This window comes from Ascaphus truei, chromosome 14 (genome assembly GCF_040206685.1).
Source record: "Ascaphus truei isolate aAscTru1 chromosome 14, aAscTru1.hap1, whole genome shotgun sequence".
In the NCBI taxonomy this organism is placed as follows: Eukaryota; Metazoa; Chordata; class Amphibia; order Anura; family Ascaphidae; genus Ascaphus; species Ascaphus truei.
The window spans coordinates 56,162,004-56,186,916 of record NC_134496.1 but is presented as its reverse complement, the minus strand read 5'-3'; the positions used below and the strand labels follow the sequence as shown (position 1 = coordinate 56,186,916).

Here is a 24,913-nt window from a genome sequence, read left to right as displayed (position 1 = left end):
AGATAGCACACAGCAGGTCTCCAGGGTGCTTCAGCGCAGGAGTCTAAGCTGGCCTCTGCAAAGGTAGACTGAGCAGCAGGCCACGGGGTCAAAACAGCAACCTCTGCAAGGGGCGTAAGCAGCAGGTTGCTAAGTCCAGGCAGGCGACACAGGCCTCCGGGAACCAGGAACACAGGAACGAAAGCAATGCGCTGGAACACATCAAAGCAGAGTCACGGGAGAAAACAGGAACTAACCCTGGAACACAATACACAGAGATTAGTACATAGAGATAACAAGCCAGGGGCTTGTGGCAGAACATAGGTAACATCCAGGAAGGATTATGCTCGGCAGAGAAGCATTGTGGTGAATGCAGTATATAAAGGCCAGCGGGCCAATCCCAGGAGGAGGGTGTAAGGGCACTGCTCCAATGACTGAATACATGGCTAGGTTGCAGTGAAAGCCCGCACAGCTGCTGTTGATTCCAAAGAGGGAATTTAGTGAGAATTAAGGCTACGAGAAAAGCCAGGAGTGGATTCCTCACACGGGGTCCCTGTTCTCCTGCGGAGGAAAGGGGGGCCACGGGGAAGCCTGCTACACTTACATAGTAGATGAGGTTGAAAAAAGACATGCGTCCATCAAGTTCAACCTATGCTAAATTTAGACGACAGATACTTTATCCTATATTTGTATTTACAGTATATTGATCCAGAGGAAGGCAAACAAAAAACCCTAGTGAAATATCATCCAATGATATCTCATAAGGGGAAAATTAATTCCTTCCTGACTCCAAGAATTGGCAATCAAATTACTCCATGGATCAACATCCTTCCCATGTTTATTTGGTATATCCCTGTATACCCTTCCTTTCTAAAAAGATGTACAACTTTTTTTGAACAAATCTATTGTATCTGCCATCACAGTCTCCATGGGTAAGGAATTCCACATTTTAACTGCCCTTACTGTAAAGAACCGTTTCCTTTGCTGCTGGTGAAATCTCCTTTCCTCCAACCTTAAGGGATGCCCGAGTCCTTTGTACTGCCCGTGGGATGAATAGTTCTTTTGAAAGCTCCTTGTATTGTAAAAGGGGGGAAGGAAAACACAAAATGGATGTGTCTCCTAAAAGAATTCACTATACTGCACTCCTACTTGATTTAAAATTTAACTTTTAATATATTTACATAAAACATATGTTACCTAAACGTCGTGTATTGTGCATTAAGAATAAATTAAATTGACAATACCTAGCGTCCGTGTCAGTGAATGTGCGTTGGAATGGTCTCAAACAACAAATTGTAGTAGAGATTACAGGACACAGGACGCTAATAGTCAGGGTATAAACCCCTCTGGGGCACCTATGAGATCAGGTACATGTGTAATTATAAATATAACTTACAAACTCAGTGACTGATTGTGTCGTGAAAATACAACAGTCCTGCTTAGACTTTTAAACCACAGAGCACTTAGGGATGTCAGTAGGAAGTGTATTACCATCCAATGTATATGAAAGTGCTACTGATAGTATGGTGATGGAGGGTAGATGATTCACAGCATAGTGAAGCAATTGTTCACAGCATTTTGATCAGTGAATCATTCTACAGCACACTCCAAATAATCATATCGTATAAAGAGCAGGAATGCTTGCGCACTGAGTGTTAGTGAAAGTACCCAATTCAGATCAAGTGAAAGTACCCAAATCAGATTGTCAATTTAATTTATTCTTAATGCACAATACACGACGTTTTGGTAACATATGTTTTATGTAAATATATTAAAAGTTACATTTTAAATCAAGTAGGAGTGCAGTATAGTGAATACTTTTAGGAGACACATCCATTTTGTGTTTTCCTTCCCCCCTTTTTCTGATTCACTTTTCAGTTCACAGTCTGCACCCACTTTTTTGGATTACCATTTATTCATTCATTATTTGTTTCAATTGGTGTGGTTCTGTGATCACTCCCTAACCCTAGTGTTTTCTCCTTGTATTGTCCCTGAATTTATTTGTATATAGTTATCATATCCCCTCTTAGACGCCTCTTTTCCAATGTAAACAAATCTAATCTAGCTAGCCTCTCCTCATAAATCAGATTATCCATCCCCTTTATAAATGTGGTGGATTTTATCTGCACTTTTGTAACGAGTGCTCACCACAAACAAAACGGGACCGCGAGGCTGAGGTGGGGATGTTAGTATTCACCAACCTCCCACCGCGTGAGCGCGTCCGGAGTGCAGAGTGATAGTCGTATAGCCGGGTCAGGGTTGGAGGTTGGTTTATACTTGCTTTGAAATATTTCTAGGCTGGGTAGGTTTACCTAGGTTACCTATGTTTACCTAGGCTACGGTAGGTTCACCTACCATAACTTAAAATGTAATGGTAAACCTACCCAGCCTAGAAATATTGCAAAGCAAGTATAAACCAACCTCACACTGATGATACCCATCAAGGCTGAAACATGTATGTGAGTGATTTGTACTTGCTTTGCTAGTCCCATGCTGTGTTTAAAAGGTGTGTGAACGGCGATGCATCAGCTTAAATGGGCTCCATGTGAATGGATATTCCAGGCAAAAGGTGACACACTAAGTGTGCATTTGCATGTCATTTCCCAGAATTCCTTGCTGCTGTGGAAGCACTGTACGCTAGGTGATAATGGTGAAAGGCAGGGTTGCAGACCTGTCTAAGACATGTGAATGTGCTCACAAGTGATATTCTTTATTGGCTGTATGCTAACGGTGGAGGTTTTTTTGTCGCCTTTTTCACCCACCATAACTTAAAATTTATATATATGTATAAAAACAAACAAAGTAGTGCCACGTGACAAACAAAAAATAATAAACTAATAATAAATCAATCAACCTCTAATAAGGCAATAAAGTATGTATGCTCACAATAAAGTACTAGAAACACACCATAAGCATCATCTACAACACACAAATAAAACAGCACAAGAACATAGACTAACAAGAAACCTACACAGTGCAATAAATAAAAAAATATATAATAAAAAGAAAATTATAAAAAACCAGTCCCTTTGAATGTCCTGATTGTAGAACACTCCTTCCAGCTGGGTGAAGGCTGCTTTCAAGGGAATGAACCAAATCCAACAAGGAATCTAAAACAAAAGAGAAAGAAAGCGCATGAATGTTTAGTTGTCTAGAACTAATTATTAATTATTAACGCTGTGAACGGTTTGCTAGGGAACAGGGAGGGTATTTAAGACCACCTACTGCTAGAAACAAGTATCCTTTGAAAAGTTACCCATGAGTGACGAAACGCATCAGGACGTAAGCAGCGTCATTACGTCATCACTGAGGGACGGTGTATCGTGGCTGGATCACGTCTCTGAAGCTGCAGGAGGCTAACAGCATTTACTGCTCACTGGAGCTAGCTGGTGTGCTGGGACTGTAACATCAAGAACACAGGCTCTTCCCGGAGCTCTGTGAAGTTTGCTGAGGACTCTACTCGTGGACATTGACGGCCGATCTACCTGATGTGGCGGTGACAATTAATGTTCACAACTTGCTTTATTTGTACTTCTCTTGTGAGTGAGCCTGTTTCCCTCCCCCCTCCCTATTTCTACCCCCTCCCTATTTCTCCCCCTTTCTTATTAAATGTAAATGATTTTATGCTATGGGCCGTGCGCTTTCTTTCTCTTGTTATATATATATATATATATATATATATATATATATATATATATATATATATAAAATCAAAAAATAAATGATACCATTCTGTGGCTAACGAAATGCTTTTATTTGTGCGAGCTTTCGAGATACACTGATCTCTTCTTCCGGCGATGTTACAACAAATGGTTTTTAAGTATACCTTTGCTTCATTCATTGTAACATCGCCGGAAGAAGAGATCAGTGTACTGTATCTCGAAAGCTCGCACAAATAAAAGCATTTCGTTAGCCACAGAATGGTATCATTTATTTTTTGATTATTGAAGCTCGGCTAACATGGTACTGATGCCTCTACATATATATATATATATATATATATATATATATATATATATATATATATATATATATATATAACAGAAAGAAGAGAAAGAATCTCACCAAAAGCACTCTAGCAATAATAAATGATGATAGAATGTTTTCAATAAAAACACATGAATTATACAAAAAAATAAAACCGTCCCCTTGGAACCCTAAAAGACATAAATTCTGGTTGATACACAAAATCGTAATACATACTGCAATAAATGATAGTATGCAGGTGAATGTCACCAGACATAAGTAAATAACCTGCTCATAAAAGCCCAAGACCGGCCGGTCAAAAAATAAAAGGGTTAATGAAATGAGGACACTAAATATATCTATATAGATAGTACCACTAAACAACCAGTATTAAATTGGTAATATGTGTGAGATAAACACAATACATGAACCATGCTGTATAAATGCAATAGTCACCACCAGATGATAAGTAGAAGTGTCCTGTAGCAAAAATAGGATGATCGCAGAGTTGTAAAAGTGAGTGTCCACTAAAGATACTGAGCCACATTGGGGGATTCCAGGGGAGTACAGACACAGCCCCTGTACATATATATATATATATATATATATATATATATATATATATATATATATATATATATCAAAACAAAACAGAAATGGTAAAGGAGCGCCTAATGCAACAACCTGCCTAACTGTGAATAAGTAGCCAACTGCGTTGATACAACCTATGGGGTGGCTAAGGTGGAATAATATAATTCAAAAACCCTATGTAATTCTATGATAAAATGTGTAATAACTTTAATACAAAGTGTACATGACAAAATAGTTAAAAATGGTTCTGGAAAAAAAATTGTGTGTTGTAATACAAAAAATATCTTGAATGAAATATAAAATATAAAAAATATAAAAAATATGAAAAAATGAAAATAAAAACTTTTTCCAAAAAACTTTTAAAACCTTAAAAGTCACAGAGTCCTGTTCCAAATGAATGCATCCAGGTATAGGCAGCCTGTTTATAAGGGATCACAACTCCCTAGGAATACCTATGAAAGAAAAAAGAAAAGAAAACAGGCGCACACCTACTGTAGTGCATTAAAGTTTACCAATAATTTTATGGAACATTTAAAACCAGACAAATGCCCACTCACAAGTAAAGCGTTATTTGAAAGCAGTTATGAGATTGGCCCTCATAAGCCAGTGGTGCCGTTCGAGCCTGTAATGGTGTCCTCTCGTGCGCGGTCTCCTACCGGAAGTGACGCTCACCCGGTCTGGTGTCCCGCACAAAACGGAAGTCCCTCCAGGAAACCGAGGCCTCTCCTGACTGCCTCTAGCTGCTGCACCACCAATCAAGCCAAACGATGTGTCCACTGAACTGCTTTACCGAGCCTCCCACAAGCTGCGTTCCTCTCAGTCTGCTCTCAGTGGGACAAATGTCTGCTCTAGCCACGCCCTACGCGTTTCGTCATCGATGATGACTTCCCCTGAAGAAGTTTTACTTGTGAGTGGGCATTTGTCTGGTTTTAAATGTTCCATAAAATTATTGGTAAACTTTAATGCACTAGGTGTGCGCCTGTTTTCTTTTCTTTTTTCTTTCATATATATATATATATATATATACATACAGCTCAACCCGGTTATAGCGCGATCCGCTAAAACGCAGACCCACTTATAACACCGTCTGAGTGTAGCTCCCATTTCAAAATATTTTTTTTTGGCAAACTTAAAACACACACGTCTTTTCCAGAAAGTGAAGGGAAAAGCCCCAGAGATGCAGAGCAGCAGTATTATAATAGTTAGGATACTCACAAGCTGTGCTGGGGACTCCAACTAAAGTATATACTGTAAGTATGTGTGGGTCTGTGTGCATCTTTGTACATGCATGTGCATATCCGTGTATATCATTTAGTTATATCACTGTCTATTTTCAATGCACTTGTGTGAATGTGTCATTGTGTGTGCATCAGTGTGTGTCTGTTCTGTGTTTACTGTGTATGCATGGGTTGTCTCTGTGTGTGCCAGGGTATGGAAGGGATTTTGTGCCGTGGCATAAAGTGCAAGCTTTAGTTGTCACTAGAAATATCTAGGTTATACTCAGTTTGTATGTTTTAGTTCCGCGTGCTCTGTTTCAGGGGAGAGAGAGTATACCTGCAATGCCATTTAATCTACAAAAAATCAACATTGCCTTCTACACACAAAAGACTATCTCTGTGTGATTTTGGGCAAATCGCTTCATATGCAGTTTCATTATTTCTTTCCTCATTCCTCCTTTTGAAGGTTTCCATGAAGATCAGAGCACCAGGTGCTATATGTGCTATATGTGCTATATGTGCCTTTAAGAGGTGGCTGCGTAAATAATTTATAAAATTGCTCTTGAAATCTAAACACAAAAAATATCTTAAACTATTTTTACAAAAAATATAATCTTGATAAACGCTCACATTTAACATGTGATGATGGGGGAGAATATACTAGATGTTGAAAAACATATTTTATTTTCTGTCACCTGGAACTTATAATATCATATAACTTTATTTAATTACATATATTCCTGTAAGAGAGTGGGTTTGGATGGAGCACAGCTCCGGACATCCTGCAGTAGAAATCCAGGAAAAACACACCAGGCCACTCCAAATAAATGCAAAAAAGAATAATTTAATGCTAGCTTAACATACAGGGAAAAAGAGGACAAGATGAACGCAGCTACGCGTTTCGTACAAGTTTACTTTATCAAGGAACTTATAATATCATATAACTTTATTTAATTACATATATTCCTGTACCTAACTTAAAGATTTGTTATATTTTCCCCATGGATATGTACACATTACTAATAGCATTAATAGGGGTTTCTTTATAGTATTCATCGTGTTCTAATGCGTTTTGTTGTTTTCCTTTTAACTTTATTTATTATTCAAATGTAATAAAATATTTTTTAATAAAAAACAAACAAAACCCCCCTACGTTACAGATTGTAATTGATTCTTTAAACGCAATGTTTGTACCCGAGAGCAATGTGGCTCATTACCTGCAAACATGCTTCCTGCCTTCCCAGTAATTCAAGCGTATGGTTTTATATAATGTATTGCCATTTAATTTTAGGGAAGGTATAGTCTGTATGGGTGTGTATGCTAAGAGATTGTGCATAGGATAAGAGTAATCTTCTGTATGCTTATTGTAATTACTGTTCCCCAATTATAGCATTAAGGATGGGTAATAATGCAGGGCATCTATTCGTCAACAAATTAACACTGCCTGGAATTTTCCATAATGTAAACAGAAATGAATGTGGACTTTGTATATTATTGCACAATGTGTCCAGATATACAGTGATGTCGCATAACACACAGACACATTATTTGGGCAAGCAGCATATAGATGTGCACTCTCTGACCTTCATAGCTTTCACAAACTCCTTAAAAAGCTGCTGATTTAATTGGTAGACAACAAAATGATTTGTTTTATTTGTAACTATGTATCTTTACTTCCCTTTATTATTTATCATTAAAGCCATTCCTGCAGGAATTGTGAAAAGTTGCACATGCAAACAGTACAAGTGACACACTGTGACTGCACACTGCGGCTTCTTACTCATCTTAACATTTCAATCCCACTCACTTGAAGATTTGAGCCTCTTTTTCTGGATCTGAAGAAAAACAATAATATTCAGTATAAGAAATATCAATACAAATACAGCACAGTATATATACAGCACAGTACATGTACAGTACAGTACATATACAGCACAGTACATATACAGCACAGTACAAATACAGCACAGTACATATACAGAACATATACAGTACAGCACAGTACATATACAGCACAGTACATATACAGCACAGTACATGTAAAGCACAGTACATGTACAGTACATTACAGATACAGTACAGCACAGATACAGTACAGCAAATATACAGTACAGTACATATACAGCACAGCACATATACAGTACAGTACATATACAGCACATATACAGTACATAATGATCTAAACCACCAAAGAGTCAAAAGGTTTTAGAAATAAATGTTTTATTTTATACTGAAGACAACCTATCAATTAAAATGCCTTTCATTGTGATAAAAACATGCTCAGTGTGAATATGTTATAAACATACTGTATGCTGTTATTTACTTACTAAAGACACCTTTATAACAGGGAGTACATTCATGCAAGATTCTATCTTAAATAAACCATACATTATTTCACTCGAGATTATGAGATCTAATGATAATTGATCCCATTAATAATTGGTCGAACTAATGGATTAGCAATGCTTAGTTTATTCACTTTTCGGGTGTATCACACACACGTGGTAACTGTTATGTTGGACAGACATATTAATATAACATATGTTCTAAAATAACAACATTAGGGCATCAAAAGGGTATCAATTTACTCTAAGAGTCACCCACTGCCTCAATTTCACTGGTGGCTTTTTGCTATAAAATATATCACCGTTAAATAATCAAAATTCAAGCTGGATCTAAATATGACTGGTCTGGGATTTAAACCGTAGTCTCCCATTTACACTGCACACTGGATATATACAGTATACAATCATCTTTATCAATACACAATCATTGTAAAACATGTTGTTAACATAATGATGTGTCTCCTTGCTTTCACAGGAGCTGTTCGGTTACAGAACAGAGAGGTGGCGACACGCCCTGTGTATTCTCGGGTACATCTGTTCTCTTGGGTTCCTTCTGCTGCTGTTTTATTGGAAGCCAGAGTGGGATGTCTGGTGTCACTGTGTTCCGTGCACGTTGGAAGAAGCTGATGTTGTGTTGCTCAGAACCACAGTGAGTCTCACAATTTGAGTTGATTCAGCTTTGTATCTGTGTTGCTACTTGTGTTACATCTGTGATTCACGTGTGGTCTGTAACTCCTGACTCATTCTGCCCATTACTCGTCTTTGGACAGTATAAAAACAATATAAAACTAACAAGTAAGATGTGTTTGTTTTTCAGGAGAGATGTACAAACGTATCGCAGGCCTAAACAAACTATGCAAATGTCACCATTTTTAGTTCTGCAAAAAAATAGATTTTTACCAAAAAGTTTGCAACAAATTTGATGAGCGCTAGAAATTCAATGGCCATTGCATGTTTGATTACTTTTGAAATGTAACTTAAGATGCAGGTCTGCTACAGTAGTTTGTCACTTTTAAAAAGCGAAATAGTGAATTTTGAACAATTTGGGTTGTTTCACTCCAATTTTTGGCTTTTGGAGCCAAAGCAGGTATTGTATTGTATGTATGCAGGTATTGTATTGTATGTATGCAGGTATTGTATTGTTTTTATGCAGGTATTGTATTGTATGCAGGTAGGAACACAATTAAACGGCTCATTCCATTCATGCAATATTCTGATGGTATCACAGTGTACTAATATCTCCCTGCTTATTCTTTCTGTAGGATGACTTTAAGAAATATTGTAGAAAGAAAGTGTTGTGGATCCAGCCTTATACCCCGGGTGACAAACAAGAGGACAGGATGATTGCAGATGAAAAGTCTCTCATTATCAAAGCATTGATAAAGCCAGAATGCAAGGTAAATTAGTCGGGAGAGAGTTACTGTATATTGACCAGAACTGAGTCATTTTCCTTCAGCAGCAACCAAAACAAACACAATTTATATATATATACTGTAGTTGCATCTTCATTTAAGACTCAGAGGTCCGGATACATCAAATTCCGTTAAAACAGAGTTAGTATCGCACTCGGTTAAACCCCTTCCCCCAAAACAAACACATAAAATACATGAATATTGCAGTAATAATTTACCACCCAACAGAGGAGTCTGGCAGTATATGGCTGGTCCTGAACAACTTCTATCACTGGAAACAAATAGCACCTCTCTCTATGACATAGCTCCTGAGAGAATGAGACATTGATTGTTTATATTTAGCAGACTCCGCCATTTATACTTACATGTGCCCCAGGAGTTCTCTATGAATTACATTTTCTGATAATGAGTCACAGTTTTACTTACTGGATATAATGAGTTTTCTTGTTGCTTAGATTACTTTGGGTCAGGATAACTTTTACTCATAAAAACAAGGCAAATATAAACGGGCATTTTTTATGACAGGTACGATGTATAAGAGTGCAGAAAATTCAATATGTCTGGAACACATTGGAAGGAATGTTTCAGAAAATCGGGTGAGTTTTACTGCTCAGATAGTAGCTTCCTATAGAACCCTATACGTGATCCCCTCAGTGAGTCACCTCTTCTTATGGAACCCTATACGTGATCCCCTCAGTGAGTCACCTCTTCCTATGGAACCCTACATGTGATCCCCTCAGTGAGTCACCTTTTCCTATAGAACCCTATACGTGATCCCCTCAGTGAGTTACCTCTTTCTATAGAACCCTAAACTTGATCCCCTCAGTGAGTCACCTTTTCCTATGGAAACCTACATGTGATCCCCTCAGTGAGTCACCTCTTCCTATGGAACCCTATATGTGATCCTCTCTGTGAGTCACCTCTTCCTATGGAACCCTATACGTGATCCCCTCAGTGAGTCACCTCTTCCTATGGAACCCTACACGTGATCCCCTCTGTGAGTCACCTCTTCTTATGTCCATACCGCAGGGTTCTGGAAGACGAGCACTCATGCTCAGACATACATTCAACGTTTGGTTCTGGTTTAACTGATGAAGAGCAAGAAATCAGGTAATAAAAAACTTGTGAAAGGGCATAGAGCCCGAAACGCGTTGGTGGACTATTGCTGTGGCTAGGGGGGACATTTAGTCCAATCTTTTTTATGCAATAAATTTTTGCTGCTGCAACCGTGAGCCTCCTCCTGGTCTCCTTAGCAGTGCACTGCCGTTTTTCTGCCAATAAAAAACTTGTAGTCTATTTACCAAGATTTCTGTGTTTTGCAAAGAAAAGATTTCCTATTCTTGCATTAATATCAAATGTTAGAAGTATCTCAATAACATTTTTTAATTTACTGTAGGTCTGTTATGATAAGTTTTTGCCATCATTTTGTCTGAAATACATCTATATATTATTTACGGAAATGAATGCCGTAACATGGCTTAGTGCCGCTCACTTTTGTCATATTTGCTCCTGAAAGCCAAACTTCTGAATGACTCCCCCATTTACATATAGATATTATCAGATAAAAATAAATAAAAACTGTCCTTCTATGTACGCAGACTTAGGGAGAGTATACTCTAAGCTGATATCTTGGTAAAATGCTCTAATCAAGAGATATAAGTGTTTGAAATATTACATATTGGGAGGTTATTATTACTCTTACGATAATAAGGTTAATGTTATGGGTTTAATTAATATAGACTTCTGCAGGAGATTGCTGCTTTAACCATATCCTAAACAGTCATTCTTCAAAATCAATACAGCTCCTAGAAAACAATACAGGCATACCCCGCATTAACATACGCATTGGGACCGGAGCATGTATGTAAAGCGAAAATGTACTTAAAGTGAAGCACTCCCTTTTTCCCACTTATCGATGCATGTACTGTACTGCAAACGTCATATACGTGCATAACTGATGTAAATAACGCATTTGTAACAGGCTCTATAGTCTCCCCGCTTGCGCACAGCTTCGGTACAGGTAGGGAGCTGGTAATGCTGTTCAGGACATGCTGACAGGCGCATGCGTGAGTTGCCGTTTGCCTATTGGGCGATATGTACTTACTCGCGAGTGTACTTAAAGTGAGTGTCCTTAAAGCGGGGTATGCCTGTATACCCTTTTCCAATGCTTTTATATGTGTAACTTACATTTGACTCTTTTATTGTAATAAATGTTGTATTTTTATGCAGAAAACAAGTGTGTGGACCAAATACAATTGAGGTAGAAGTTGTCCCAATTTGGAAGCTGCTTTTCAAAGAGGTGAGGTGCATCGCCGTGCCTTTTATTCTGGGGAAATACATATATATAATATTTACAGAAATTAATGCGGTAACATGGCTTAGTGCCGGTCACTTTTGTCATATTTGCTCCTGAAAGCCAAACTTCTGAATGACTCCCCCATTTTACCAAGATATCAGCTTAGAGTATACTCTCCCTCAGTCTGCGTACATAGGAGGACAGGCCGCGCTGAGCCGTGCGGACGCTCCGCGATGAGCCCGGTCATCCTCAATGAGTATGTCTTGAAAGGGGGCACTCGTGAGCGTCCGCAGGCGTGCTGAGGCGCAGGGATTTTCAGCCGACAGCAGAACCTATTTCTGAGCGCGCTGTGGCTGAAAACCTCCAATCGGAGCGAAGCAGCGTCAACATCACCTGCCGTGACGTTGGCACTTCGCGGGCTATTAGCCCAGTGACGATCGCGCACGCTGGCTCGTCTGCTAGTTCATGCAATTGCTCCTGATTGCGCAGACGAGCCTCAGCGTGAGCGCGGAGGAGCGCTGACTGCTAAACTATGGACGCAGCCTTAGCAGGTGCCTCTCTTATATACATGCTGCTAGTTTGTAATATACTTGGAATCCAAAGCAGCCTATTTGCATTGACCTGTATTTTGTGTTTGTTTATACAGGTTTTAAACCCTTTCTATGTGTTCCAAGCCTTCTCGCTCAGCCTCTGGTTTGCTACAGGATACATTGAATACTCCGTAGTCCTCGTAGTTATGACACTGCTGTCTATTGCTGCAACGATATACAATCTGAGGACGGTATGTATCCACGTGTGTCTCCCGGCGGCGCTGAGTTCTCCTGTCACGAGATGGCCGAATAACACATGTTTCATTTGTGATTTTCTAGCAATCTGTTAATTTGCACAACTTGGTTGAGTCTCATAACAGCATGATGGTGACTGTGCTTCGGAAACATGGAGGTGAGTGAGATCATTCTGTACCTTTCATGATTGTAACTGAATTGAATAAAAGAGTCCTCCAGATGCTAATCCATTCAACTGGTAACAGGTGTTACATGGCTGAGTGCTTTTACTTTATTTCAACTGTATGATACATTGCATATATATGGACTATTTTCAGATGGTGTAAATTCTGATTAGTTTGGGGTTGGATATTTTTCCCCGGCTGATAAAATGTGTCACAGACCAATCTGAAAAGCTGATACATCTCTGGTTCTAAAATCAGGACTCAGTGATTTCACCATGTGTTTGATTTAATAACAATGGAGCTTTTTGTACCTGTATTTCCTTTGTTTTGTTGTCAGTTGATTTCAATAAATACCCCTCATTCCCTTGCAGGTTTTCTCCTCCTGATAAAGCGATAACTGCCATTACTTCTCTAGATCGGAGTGCAAACAAACATCATTGCTAATTTTTAGATGAGATTCTGATTAGATTTTACACTTCTCCACAGTGGTTAAAGAAGTGGAATCTCGTTATTTGGTCCCGGGAGATGTCATTGTTTTACCTGGAAAGAAGCTCTATTTAGCTTGTGATGCCATATTAATTACAGGAGGCTGTATAGTAAACGAAGGCATGTTAACAGGTACAGTATACAACTTTGTGTTTCTTACATTCTGGCTTAGAAATTATCTATACAATTAGATTTGTTAACGCACGAGTGCTGTAAATCTGGTGTAATAGCAGCATTAGATTTATGATAAACAGTAGGTTTTAGGGTAAAACATGATGCAATGTAATCCTTGAAACAATGCCACTAATGGTTTAAATCTATAATACAGTCGGCAACGCTAGTGAATTTCTGCTATAGCACTAGTCTGATAAAAGTGACCAATATCGTTGATGTATTTCGTTATCTGCTATATTTCAGTATACTATAGCACACAGGGGACTCATATCTTTTGCAAAATGATTTAATTACATACATTAGATTACTTTGGTAACTCTTTCATACTGTATCAACCATCTACCACCCATTGATCTTTTTAGGAGAGAGTATTCCTGTGACAAAGACCCCACTACCTCATGTGGATAACTCCGTTCCTTGGAAGACACACAGTGGTGAAGATTACAGGAGACATGTCCTGTTCTGCGGAACAGAGGTCATCCAAACAAAGGCATCCAGCAGTGGCCTAGTGAAAGCTGTTGTGCTACAAACTGGTGTGTTATCTACTTTTGGATTTGAACTTGGTTTTAAGCCCTTTCCTTGCAATAGATCACTGTGCCGTTCTCCTAGGGGAGGTCTTCAACAGAGACGGGCGACCCAGTCCCAATCCGTTCCTCGGAATCCCGCGGCTTGTTTTGACCAATAGTGAAATAATTTTAAATTGATTTTTTTTTTTTTCGCCATTCAATATGTGCATCAATACAATCTGCACACCGACACGTGATTAGCAAAGTTGCCGAACAATACGTTCTCCTGTGTTAGATCGGCAAAGATTCGACTTGGGGGTTCATTAAATCACGTGCAGTGAGGGGTGCAAGATTTGTTTGGAGTGCGCAGTGCTTACAGAGTCCCGCGCTCTTCCCTCAGGCATTTAAATTAAATGCCGGGTGACTGCGCGAGGCCTCTGTAACTTCCCTTACTGTGACTCAGTCCGCTTGGGCACGTGACGTCACATGACCCCGGGGCGTCATTTGACACTTCAGACTAGGTAAGGGGGGCGCGAGAAATGGGGGACAGCAGGCAGGGGGTGGAGGGCAAAAAGTTTGCACACCCTTTCATTAAATCAGTGTCAGTGCTGCAGAAGAGTACACAAGATGCAAAGTTCTGTGGGGAAGATCATGTGACCAGGCAGGCACTGGATACAATTGGTGCACTGCTAGAGAGAGGGCAAAAAGGGTGTGCCAGAGCCTGTCTCAGAAGAGGAAGGGGATGTGACTTTGTAAATGGTTGCTATAGAAACAAAAATGCTTGTTACATTAGAATACATTAAAATGTCTTTACATTTTTTTTAAATGCTACAAGTATTTTCTCATTGTACAGACCTGATTTATTATAAAAAAAAAAACACAAATGTAGGATATTGCTTGAAGTGCAGCTTTAAGTATTTGTTAATGTATGTGTTTGTTTTTGTAGGATTCAACACGGCAAAAGGAGACCTTGTGAGGTCAATTCTGTACCCCAAACCAGTTAACTTTAAGCTTCACAGAGATGCCATCAGGTTCCTTATGGTGCTTGTAGGAATGTCAATGATTGGAGTTATATACACAGCTTGTGTCTTTGCAATGAGTGGAGTAAGTATTAGCATTGCTGACAGTTCTAGGCACCTGAATTATATGTATCAGCAGCAAACCTTCCCAATTAAGAATATTGTTGTAATCTTATGTGAAGCGGAGAAGTGAGCCCTAGTCCTCAGAAATGCCCCGGCTCAGGAGATTTTCACCTGGCAAGGCTTGGTGCAAACTGGGGGCAAAGGGACAGTGATAGAAATGTTTCGTATCGCGGCAATGCTCCTTTCATTCATTGTCTTCATCGTTGGCTCACACTTTGATTTGCTTTGCACTCGGATATTAACACTAGGGGCCAGATTTACTAAACCGCGTTAAATCATTGGACTGAAGGCGTGTTCTGATCTTCCATTTCAGACATTAATAGTAAGTCTGTGAGGAATGAATCCCGCCTGTTTTTCCATGAGGCACTAATATGCATGTTCTTAACTTAGTATTTTTGTTTTTTTTTATTGTGTAGCTACTTTAAAACTCAAAGCTTCTTTTTAGTTGTAAAAATTAACTTCTGCTGCTTTTTTAAAGAAATGAGCGGGATATTGTCTGCTATTATAGCATTCTGTCTCCTACACAAACGATGCATTATATGTCGGAGTGCAGTGAAATCCTGTACAGTATAGCTGCTGGAAGGAAGTTTGTTTCCTGCAGATATAACGATTTTGTTATTGCGTATCCTCCAGGCCTCTGCACGTGACACTGTGTTATACTCACTACTTATTGTGACAGTCAGCATTCCTCCTGCTCTCCCGGCTGCTCTAACCGTGTGTATACTGTATTCCCAAGTGAGGCTGAAGAGATCGGGTATATTCTGCTTAAGCGCACAGAGGATTAATATGTGCGGGCAACTAAACATTATCTGTTTCGATAAAGTAAGTAAAATATATCTGGAATTTGTCATACATGTTGTTATGTTGAGTGATATATCAAAAGAAGGAAAATAATTATTAATAGTGAGTAAAAAAAACATTATCCTTTAACAAAAATGGCACCACTATGTGCACTAAATGTGATCACTACTTGCAATCTGTGGGATTTGTTGATGAACAACCATCATTATCTTCTAACTGACATGTAAAAGTAATGCAATCCTTGTATTGTATGTACATTTTGCTTTAAGGGTAGGATGATAACAAATCAGAATTAACGACGGGCCGACATCTTATTCACGTTAGCACCATTTATATAGATTGTTTACATAAATATACTGTTAATATATATCACGACATTAATTGACGTGTTTATTTAAACCTAGACAGGTACCTTGACAGAAGATGGCATGGAGTTATGGGGAATTGTTCCCTCTGGGGGAAAATGGTAAGCTTAAGGATTAAGTTAATTACTGTAGGAACCCAAATAATGTATTTTACTTTCTGTAGATCTCCTGAGAAATATTCCCACCATGCACTTGGGGGATTCCAGCTCAGCAGCACAAGGGAACAGCAGGAAAGGGTTAAAGGTGTATAAGAATGGGGGGCAGGGGGAGGGAGTGTGTGGTCCAAGTATAGGAAGTATTGCAGAGATGGAGAGATGGAGAGATGGAGAGATGGAGAGAGGGGGAGAGGGAGAGAGGGAGAGATGGGAAAGTGGACAGTAGAAATGAGGAAATTACCATGGTAGAAATCGCAGTAATTGGTGACTGTTTTATGTTGTATAAAATTTGTGTATCAATTGTATCCGTTTATAGGAACCATCATGAATAAAAGAGTATAGTCCAGGCTTAAAAGAATGAGGTTGGTTGCCTGTCTTTTACGTTAGTAAGGGGTATGCCCAAAACCTCAATAGTTTGGTGGCAGAGATAAGGGCATCTTAATGGAATTGGACTAAGGGGGTACTTAAGAAAAATGAGATTGAGAGAATTGTTTCTCTAATATGATGAGTTATGATGATAGATTTTCATGGAGAAGAGATCTTCAGAAGTTTGTGCTGTTTCGGGTCCTTATTCTGTCACTCAGTTTTCAGGACGTGCATTACTTTACACCTGGTAATACTTTACCTTGGGGACCCCTGTTGGGAGCAATGGTCAGCTGCCACTCACTGATAGTCCTGGATGGGATGACTCATGGAGACCCACTAGACTTGAAGATGTTTGAAGGAACAGACTGGGTAACATTATTTTGTATGTTATGCATATAGTACAAGGCAATAATGTACAAGTGCTTTCACAACACGTATTAAAACAGTTTGAACACTTATTTAGTAAAACTCAATTTTTTTAAAAGCACAAATGTTTTATGTTGCCTGAGACTTTGCAAACTGTTAGCTTGATATACAGATCCCTACAGAAGTGCTACCCAATGTTAGCATCGTCATTATAAAGAGACTTAGAGGTTGTAGTTAGTTGAGGGGTTCCTCTGGCTTGTTTCTACGATTAACATTTAATAGAAAGTACTATATAGGTAATGCTCAAACTGACGCCATCTGAGATTTCTGGGATCTGCAGAATTAAATCTCTGGAATTGTCCAGGAACTCAGAAGGTACGGGGGATGTAAAAATCAGGAGATGTGTTTAGTCGATATGGGATTTTTTTTAACGATAGTTTGAAAACCAGGTGAAATAAGCCCATTTTTTGTTAAAAAATTTACGAAACTGTGACAGCTTTGTCAAAATTAATTAGGCTCCATTAGACTAATTAATCCAGATCCTAAAATAGGACTTTTGCTGCAGGGAGGGGGAGAGAGGCTGTTATGAGAGAAAGTTGGGCCTAGATGGAAAGAAATAAAAACTGATAGTAGATTTCCTCTATTAGGGAGCATTATTGTTTGAATGCATTGAAGTTTAATATTAATAATAAGCGTATTCTTTGGAAGTAGCTTTTTATTTGCTGTATTGGATGTGGCTTCTCAATAGGAACTTCAGGACAATGCAGCCGATTGTCCGGAGCAATCCTCTCCATATGTCATTGTGAAACCTGGACCACGCGCTGGAAAGGTACGATTTTCACACAACTTTTTTAGTGATTTAGTTGAGGATTTATTTGTTTCCTGGTCTACTCAAGTTTAATTTTCTGTATCTGTACCCTCACAAGTTATGAGAACACCGCATGCTAATCTTTTATCTCTCTTTGGATCAATAAATGTGAATGGTGCAAGAGCCCAAAAGCTGAACACGGTATCTATGTTCCTTTCAAACATTATATTTACCAATGCAAGATTGTACAGGTAGCAGAGAATAAGCTATGATGCATCTAATTGGTTTCAGTATGTGGCACAACAGAACTTGAATGTTGAGTCTAATTAGACTGACACATCCCTATACAAACACTTATTGTAAGATCTCCATGTGGTTCTCGGGGAGACTGGGCATAAGACAGCATGCCAAATGTAAGAAGGGGGGGGGGGGGGAAGGCACTTTCACTACTGTTTTGGTGCTAAACTATTTTGGTTTTGGTTATGATTATAAAGATTTTTAGTGTTTGGGTTTTACACAAAGCAAAAAAAAAAATACCACAGAATGAGCACCTTGGGTTTTTCTTAAATTGTGTCCGATTCTAAAATTTAACTCTGAGGTTAAATCGAATTCTCGGACGAATCCGTGAATTACTGATTATGAACCTGCCGAGGTGCCGACCCTTAATATTTAACCTCAGTTATTCAAACGCAATTCCACCCTGTGTAAAGGAATTGAAGAAAAAGAACAGAATTGTAGTTATTAAGATATATTTTTATATTATATATGTAGCCATGGCTAGTCCAGACTGCCTCTCTGCCTCCTGTCAAGTAAGTCCTTAGTAGCTATAGGTTGTGGCAGGCTATCCTAGGGGCATTGACCCACCCCTCCCTCATGCTGACTCTTTGAGTGGCAGGAGTGGTGGTGACACAGGGTCTGTGTGCAGTCAATAGTGGTGCAGACCTTGTGCCCTCCTCTTCTGGTGTTTCAGAGAGAAAGTGCTAAATTATAGGGAGTTCTGTTCCACTCCTCCTAGGGAGAGGAGGTGTGTGCTGCTCCACCCAGCTGGGAGTTAGACATGCCAGGCAGTCCCTCATGGGCTGACTGAGACCAGAGATCAGAGTCGTCAATGCAATCAGAGAACCAAGCACCATCCAGAGGTCTGGGATCCAGATCAATCTACTCTGCCTCCGCTCTAATACCATCCCCAGTGGATGTCTCAATAAAGCATCCCTTTTTGTATACCTCTTCCTGAGACTACAGTCTATTGGGCAGGGGTGTGAAAGACGTCTGCTCTGGTGGGGACTATCTCTGGGAATCCTGGAGCCCACTGGAGCTGGAGGCGCTGACACCCTGAAAATCAAGTAGAATTCCCCAAAAGCCTGTCCTGTTCCCCATTACATCGCAGACACTCAGCTCTCCTGGACCCTCACAGGTATGACTGCACCACAGACAGGAGTAGCCAGCAGTACATCTTCCAGAGGGGGGGGGGGGGGGACAGGGCTGCATATACAAAATAACAGAGACCGGTAAATTATTAGCGGGCTGAGTTGGTTATTGTCAAAAAGATAAAAAGGAAAGAACTGAGGGGAGACACCTGGAATGCAGGAATCCTCAGGGATAGGAAAGGGGAGCCATTACCCAACACACTATATATGGGATTCACAATATAGGTGGTGGTGTGGAATGCAATTCTACGCATGCATGTACTTTGTAACACAGCATATTATTTCTCCTTAGGTCCCAGTGGAAGGAGTAGCAATTCTGCATCAGTTCCCCTTCTCCTCCAGCCTCCAGCGCATGTCTGTTATCACTCGGGTCACCGCCGGGGATGAACTCATCGTGTTTCTGAAAGGCGCTCCGGAGATGGTCGTGCGCTTTTGCAAACCAGAAACAGGTATTATTAGGAAGCAAATCGATCCAAGGATTTGGCACCTGAAAGTGCATCATTTTATCAAAGATTATTGTTCCACTTTGATGAATGACCAGTAGCGGTTTTATTTGATTCCGTGCTCCTCGAGGACCACGAACCGCGCAGGTTTAAGGCTTTCCTCTCATTAGCCCAGGGGGCTAAGTCATTGTGACGGAACCTGCACGGGTCGTGTTCCGTGAGGACTGGAGTTGGAGACCTCTGCACTAGGACATTTAGCTGCGGCCGTCTCACGCTGGACACTTTGCCGCCTGGACAGCTCGTTTGCAGGAAGGTTTGGCGCCACCATTTTCCTGAGTCCCGCCGCCCTAGCCCTAATATTAAGGTAATGCAGGGGGATCCTATCCCCACATCCTAGGGGGATCATGCAGGGGGATCCGGGGGTAAAGCAGTCAGCAGCAAAACGGCCACGGGGAATTGTCCTATTCTGAGTCAGGAGCCGAACTTTCATTGACTTTAATCAGCCCCAACATCATCATTACTCCCTGATGAAAGGTCCATATTAAGGGATACAGAATGTGTGTGTGTCCTGTGTATAGTCTCAGCACTAAGGGATACAGGGTGTGTGTGCCCTGTGTATAGTCTCAGCACTAAGGGATACAGGGTGTGCGTGCTCTGTGTATAGTCTCAGCATTAAGGGATACAGAGTGTGTGTGCCCTGTGTATAGTCTCAGCACTAAGGGATACAGGGTGTGTGTGCCCTGTGTATAGTCTCAGCACTAAGGGATACAGGGTGTGTGTGCCCTGTGTATAGTTTCAGCATTAAGGGATACAGGATGTGTGCCCTGTGTATAGTCTCCGCATTAAGGGATACGGGGTGTGTGTGCCCTGTGTATAGTCTCAGCATTAAGGGATACGGGGTGTGTGTGCCCTGTGTATAGTCTCAGCATTAAGGGATAAAGGGTGTGTGTGCTCTGTGTATAGTCACAGCATTAAGGGATACAGGATGTGTGCCCTGTGTATAGTCTCAGCATTAAGGGATACGGGGTGTGTGTGCCCTGTGTATAGTCTCAGCATTAAGGGATACAGGGTGTGTGTGCCCTGTGTATAGTCTCAGCACTAAGGGATACAGGGTGTGTGTGCCCTGTGTATAGTCTCAGCACTAAGGGATACAGGGTGTGTGTGCCCTGTGTATAGTCTCAGCATTAAGGGATACAGGATGTGTGCCCTGTGTATAGTCTCCGCATTAAGGGATACGGGGTGTGTGTGCCCTGTGTATAGTCTCAGCATTAAGGGATACGGGGTGTGTGTGCCCTGTGTATAGTCTCAGCATTAAGGGATACAGGATGTGTGCCATGTGTATAGTCTCAACATTAAAGGATACGGGGTGTGTGTGCCCTGTGTATAGTCTCAGCACTAAGGGATACAGGGTGTGTGTGCCCTGTGTATAGTCTCAGCATTAAGGGATACGGGGTGTGTGTGCTCTGTGTATAGTCTCAGCATTAAGGGATACAGGGTGTGTGTGCCCTGTGTATAGTCTCAGCACTAAGGGATACAGGGTGTGTGTGCTCTGTGTATAGTCTCAGCATTAAGGGATACGGGGTGTGTGTGCTCTGTGTATAGTCTCAGCATTAAGGGATACAGGGTGTGTGTGCCCTGTGTATAGTCTCAGCATTAAGGGATACAGGGTGTGTGTGCCCTGTGTATAGTCTCAGCATTAAGGGATACAGAGTGTGTGTGCCCTGTGTATAGTCTCAGCACTAAGGGATACAGGGTGTGTGTGCCCTGTGTATAGTCTCAGCATTAAGGGATACAGGGTGTGTGTGCTCTGTGTATAGTCTCAGCATTAAGGGATACAGCGTGTGTGCCCTGTGTATAGTCTCAGCATTAAGGGATACAGGGTGTGTGTGCCCTGTGTATAGTCTCAGCACTAAGGGATACAGGGTGTGTGTGCCCTGTGTATAGTCTCAGCATTAAGGGATACGGGGTGTGTGTGCCCTGTGTATAGTCTCAGCATTAAGGGATACGGGATGTGTGTGCTCTGTGTATAGTCTCAGCATTAAGGGATACAGGGTGTGTGTGCCCTGTGTATAGTCTCAGCACTAAGGGATACAGGGTGTGTGTGCTCTGTGTATAGTCTCAGCATTAAGGGATACGGGGTGTGTGTGCTCTGTGTATAGTCTCAGCATTAAGGGATACAGGGTGTGTGCCCTGTATATAGTCTCAGCATTAAGGGATACAGGGTGTGTGTGCCCTGTGTATAGTCTCAGCACTAAGGGATACAGGGTGTGTTTGCCCTGTGTATAGTCTCAGCATTAAGGGATACAGGGTGTGTGTGCTCTGTGTATAGTCTCAGCATTAAGGGATACAGGGTGTGTGCCCTGTGTATAGTCTCAGCATTAAGGGATACAGGGTGTGTGTGCCCTGTGTATAGTCTCAGCACTAAGGGATACAGGGTGTGTGTGCCCTGTGTATAGTCTCAGCATTAAGGGATACAGGGTGTGTGTGCCCTGTGTATAGTCTCAGCACTAAGGGATACAGGGTGTGTGTGCCCTGTGTATAGTCTCAGCATTAAGGGATACGGGATGTGTGTGCTCTGTGTATAGTCTCAGCATTAAGGGATACAGGGTGTGTGTGCCCTGTGTATAGTCTCAGCACTAAGGGATACAGGGTGTGTGTGCCCTGTGTATAGTCTCAGCATTAAGGGATACAGGGTGTGTGTGCCCTGTGTATAGTCTCAGCATTAAGGGATACCGGGTGTGTGCCCTGTGTATAGTCTCAGCACTAAGGGATACAGGGTGTGTGCCCTGTGTATAGTCTCAGCATTAAGGGATACATGGTGTGTGTGCCCTGTGTATAGTCTCAGCATAAAGGGATACATGGTGTGTGTGCCCTGTGTATAGTCTCAGCATTAAGGGATACCGGGTGTGTGCCCTGTGTATAGTCTCAGCACTAAGGGATACAGGGTGTGTGTGCCCTGTGTATAGTCTCAGCACTAAGGGATACAGGGTGTGTGTGCCCTGTGTATAGTCTCAGCATTAAAAGGAGCTGATGATTCTAAACCATATGTTCATTTACTGTGGTATATTACACTTCCATGCCCATTGCGCGGCGAATCTCTGGCAAACTCGGATGCCGCAGATTTCTCTGTGACTTAAAAAGGGCAAATTGTTACTGATTCGCGAGTCCCTCGTGTGAAAACTTCGCACTTCTCTAACCTGCTTGGATTAATAAAAAAAACATCCCGGATGAAAGGTGCATATGGGACCGGTGACGTTGTTCCCCCTCTGTTCTTGGCTGTCACATTAAATGGAGAATTGCATTGTGAACGTGAGTAGAGTTGTACTGTGTATCTCTGTCCCAGAGGAGACCTGCACTTTGAAGAATGTGTTTGTCTATGTTGTGTGGCTGCCGGATTCTCCTCGCCTGAAACCGTTTCCCCGCACTTTGGGGCGGGATTATTAATACACACATTTTATTACAATAGTATGGAAAAGTGAACAAGCGGGGATCCAAACAAAACTATACGTTATTCTCAGCTTCTTTGCTAGTTTGTACATCTCGGTCTCCAACTCGCACAATAAATACATTTTGATGATAATAATTTATTTATGAAATGCTAACATATGCTATAGTGCGGTACAATGGGGGGTACAGCAGTTACAAAAACAGAATGACATACAAAATAAAAGATGAACACAAACCGATACAACCCCAGTGTTACATGTATGCACTTATCTGTATTATTATATTCCCTGTATTGCGATTGTATTTTTATGTTGTAAAAGTTGGAAAGTGCGGCATAAAACTGCAACTATACACACAGTAGGTACAGAGGGTCCTGTTTACAATCTAATGGGAATAAGGAGCACAATTGAAACAAAAGCAATACGTGGATGCTTATTGTGAGCCTGAGTATACCGTAGGATGGAGCTTGGATAGTGTAAATGTAAGGGGGTGTCTGATGGCCCGGGCACTTTTTGACCAAACATCCTCATTGTAGTTTGGTTTTTTTTTAGCTCAAAACAGCCAAGTGGCCACTTTAGCATATACCAAGTAAGGCCTTTAGACTTTGCTGTGAGTAAGTCATTGGACACTGTTAGACTGTTCTCCGTGACGTGTTGAGGGTGGGAGCCAGATTGCAGAGAGTCGAGCAAGAAGTTGGAAGAGAGAAAGTGAATCATTCGGTTGCATACACGGCACTTGGTTAGTTTGGAGGCAAAGGGAAGAAGAGAGATGGGGCGGCAGATAGGGAGAGGTGGGTAAGGGAGAGTTTGTTAGAATTGGTGTGATATGTGCATGTTTTAAGGAAGATGGAAATGTGTCAGTTGTGAGAGAAAGGTTAAAGAAGTGAGTTTAAGGCGAGACGTAGTGTGGTAGAGACCAAGTAGAGAAGATGTGAGGGAAACAGGTCAAGGTGGCAGGGTGAGAGAATAAGAGGGTTGTGGTCACAGGGGAACATTAGCTGAGGGTGAATTGGGGAGTGCAGAGGGACGAAGGTGATGTATGTGGAGCCTGACATGTGATGTCATGTGTGACAGTACATTGTATATTTTAAGTAGGTGGCAAGTTCTTGGGCTGTTGAGGCGGAGCAGGGTGCACGTGTAGTTTGTCAGAAAATGGAGGTAAAACCGGGCAAATAGAAGTTCCGAGTTAGAGGGCAGAGTAGATGTGTTTGCGTGGCAATGAAAAGGGAAGTGCTGTAGGAAGAAAGTTAGTGAAATAAATATATTCAGAGCGTAATTTTGTCTATCAGCTGAACCTCATTTATCACACACATTATAGGTAGCAGGGTACGTTTGTGTGTAATGATTGTGGCTTGTAGTCAGGAGGAGCTTCTTTGTCTAGGGCTTATGTGTATTGTTGTGTAAAGATATTGCCTGGGGGCTGCAGGGGGCTTTGTGCCCGCTTTATCATTAGGTTTGGTTCATATGAGATGCCAGAATATGTGTTTCTCAACCTTGATGACAACACTGGCTTAATATGTCTGCTTCCTCGTAAATTATTTCTGCATCAAATCTATTCAGCTCCTTCAGTTATTATATATTGTGGTTATATCATTTTGTATATATTTTTACCTTGAAAAATTACAGAACACTCCAGGCCTGTTTTTCAAAATCACTAACATTCTCTTATATAT

The 24,913-nt window shown here is 40.9% G+C and overlaps 1 protein-coding gene across 3 annotated transcripts in view; it reads left to right on the top strand.

Moving 5' to 3' along the window:
* LOC142466196 (putative cation-transporting ATPase 13A5) overlaps positions 1-24,913 on the top strand; it is a 74,094-nt gene that overhangs the window by 24,674 nt on the left and 24,507 nt on the right. For 2 of the 3 annotated variants that reach the window (XM_075571066.1, XM_075571067.1), the window contains exons 2-16: positions 8,574-8,747; positions 9,361-9,495; positions 10,036-10,106; positions 10,540-10,620; positions 11,740-11,809; positions 12,453-12,587; positions 12,676-12,748; positions 13,242-13,373; positions 13,778-13,948; positions 14,868-15,025; positions 15,697-15,885; positions 16,269-16,330; positions 16,969-17,119; positions 17,865-17,945; positions 19,644-19,800. In XM_075571066.1, the coding sequence (XP_075427181.1) occupies positions 8,574-8,747; positions 9,361-9,495; positions 10,036-10,106; positions 10,540-10,620; positions 11,740-11,809; positions 12,453-12,587; positions 12,676-12,748; positions 13,242-13,373; positions 13,778-13,948; positions 14,868-15,025; positions 15,697-15,885; positions 16,269-16,330; positions 16,969-17,119; positions 17,865-17,945; positions 19,644-19,800 (1,840 nt within the window). Of the gene's footprint in view, positions 1-8,573; positions 8,748-9,360; positions 9,496-10,035; positions 10,107-10,539; positions 10,621-11,739; positions 11,810-12,452; positions 12,588-12,675; positions 12,749-13,241; positions 13,374-13,777; positions 13,949-14,867; positions 15,026-15,696; positions 15,886-16,268; positions 16,331-16,968; positions 17,120-17,864; positions 17,946-19,643; positions 19,801-24,913 lie in introns of those variants that run through there. The other variant, XM_075571069.1, reaches the window with a different exon arrangement.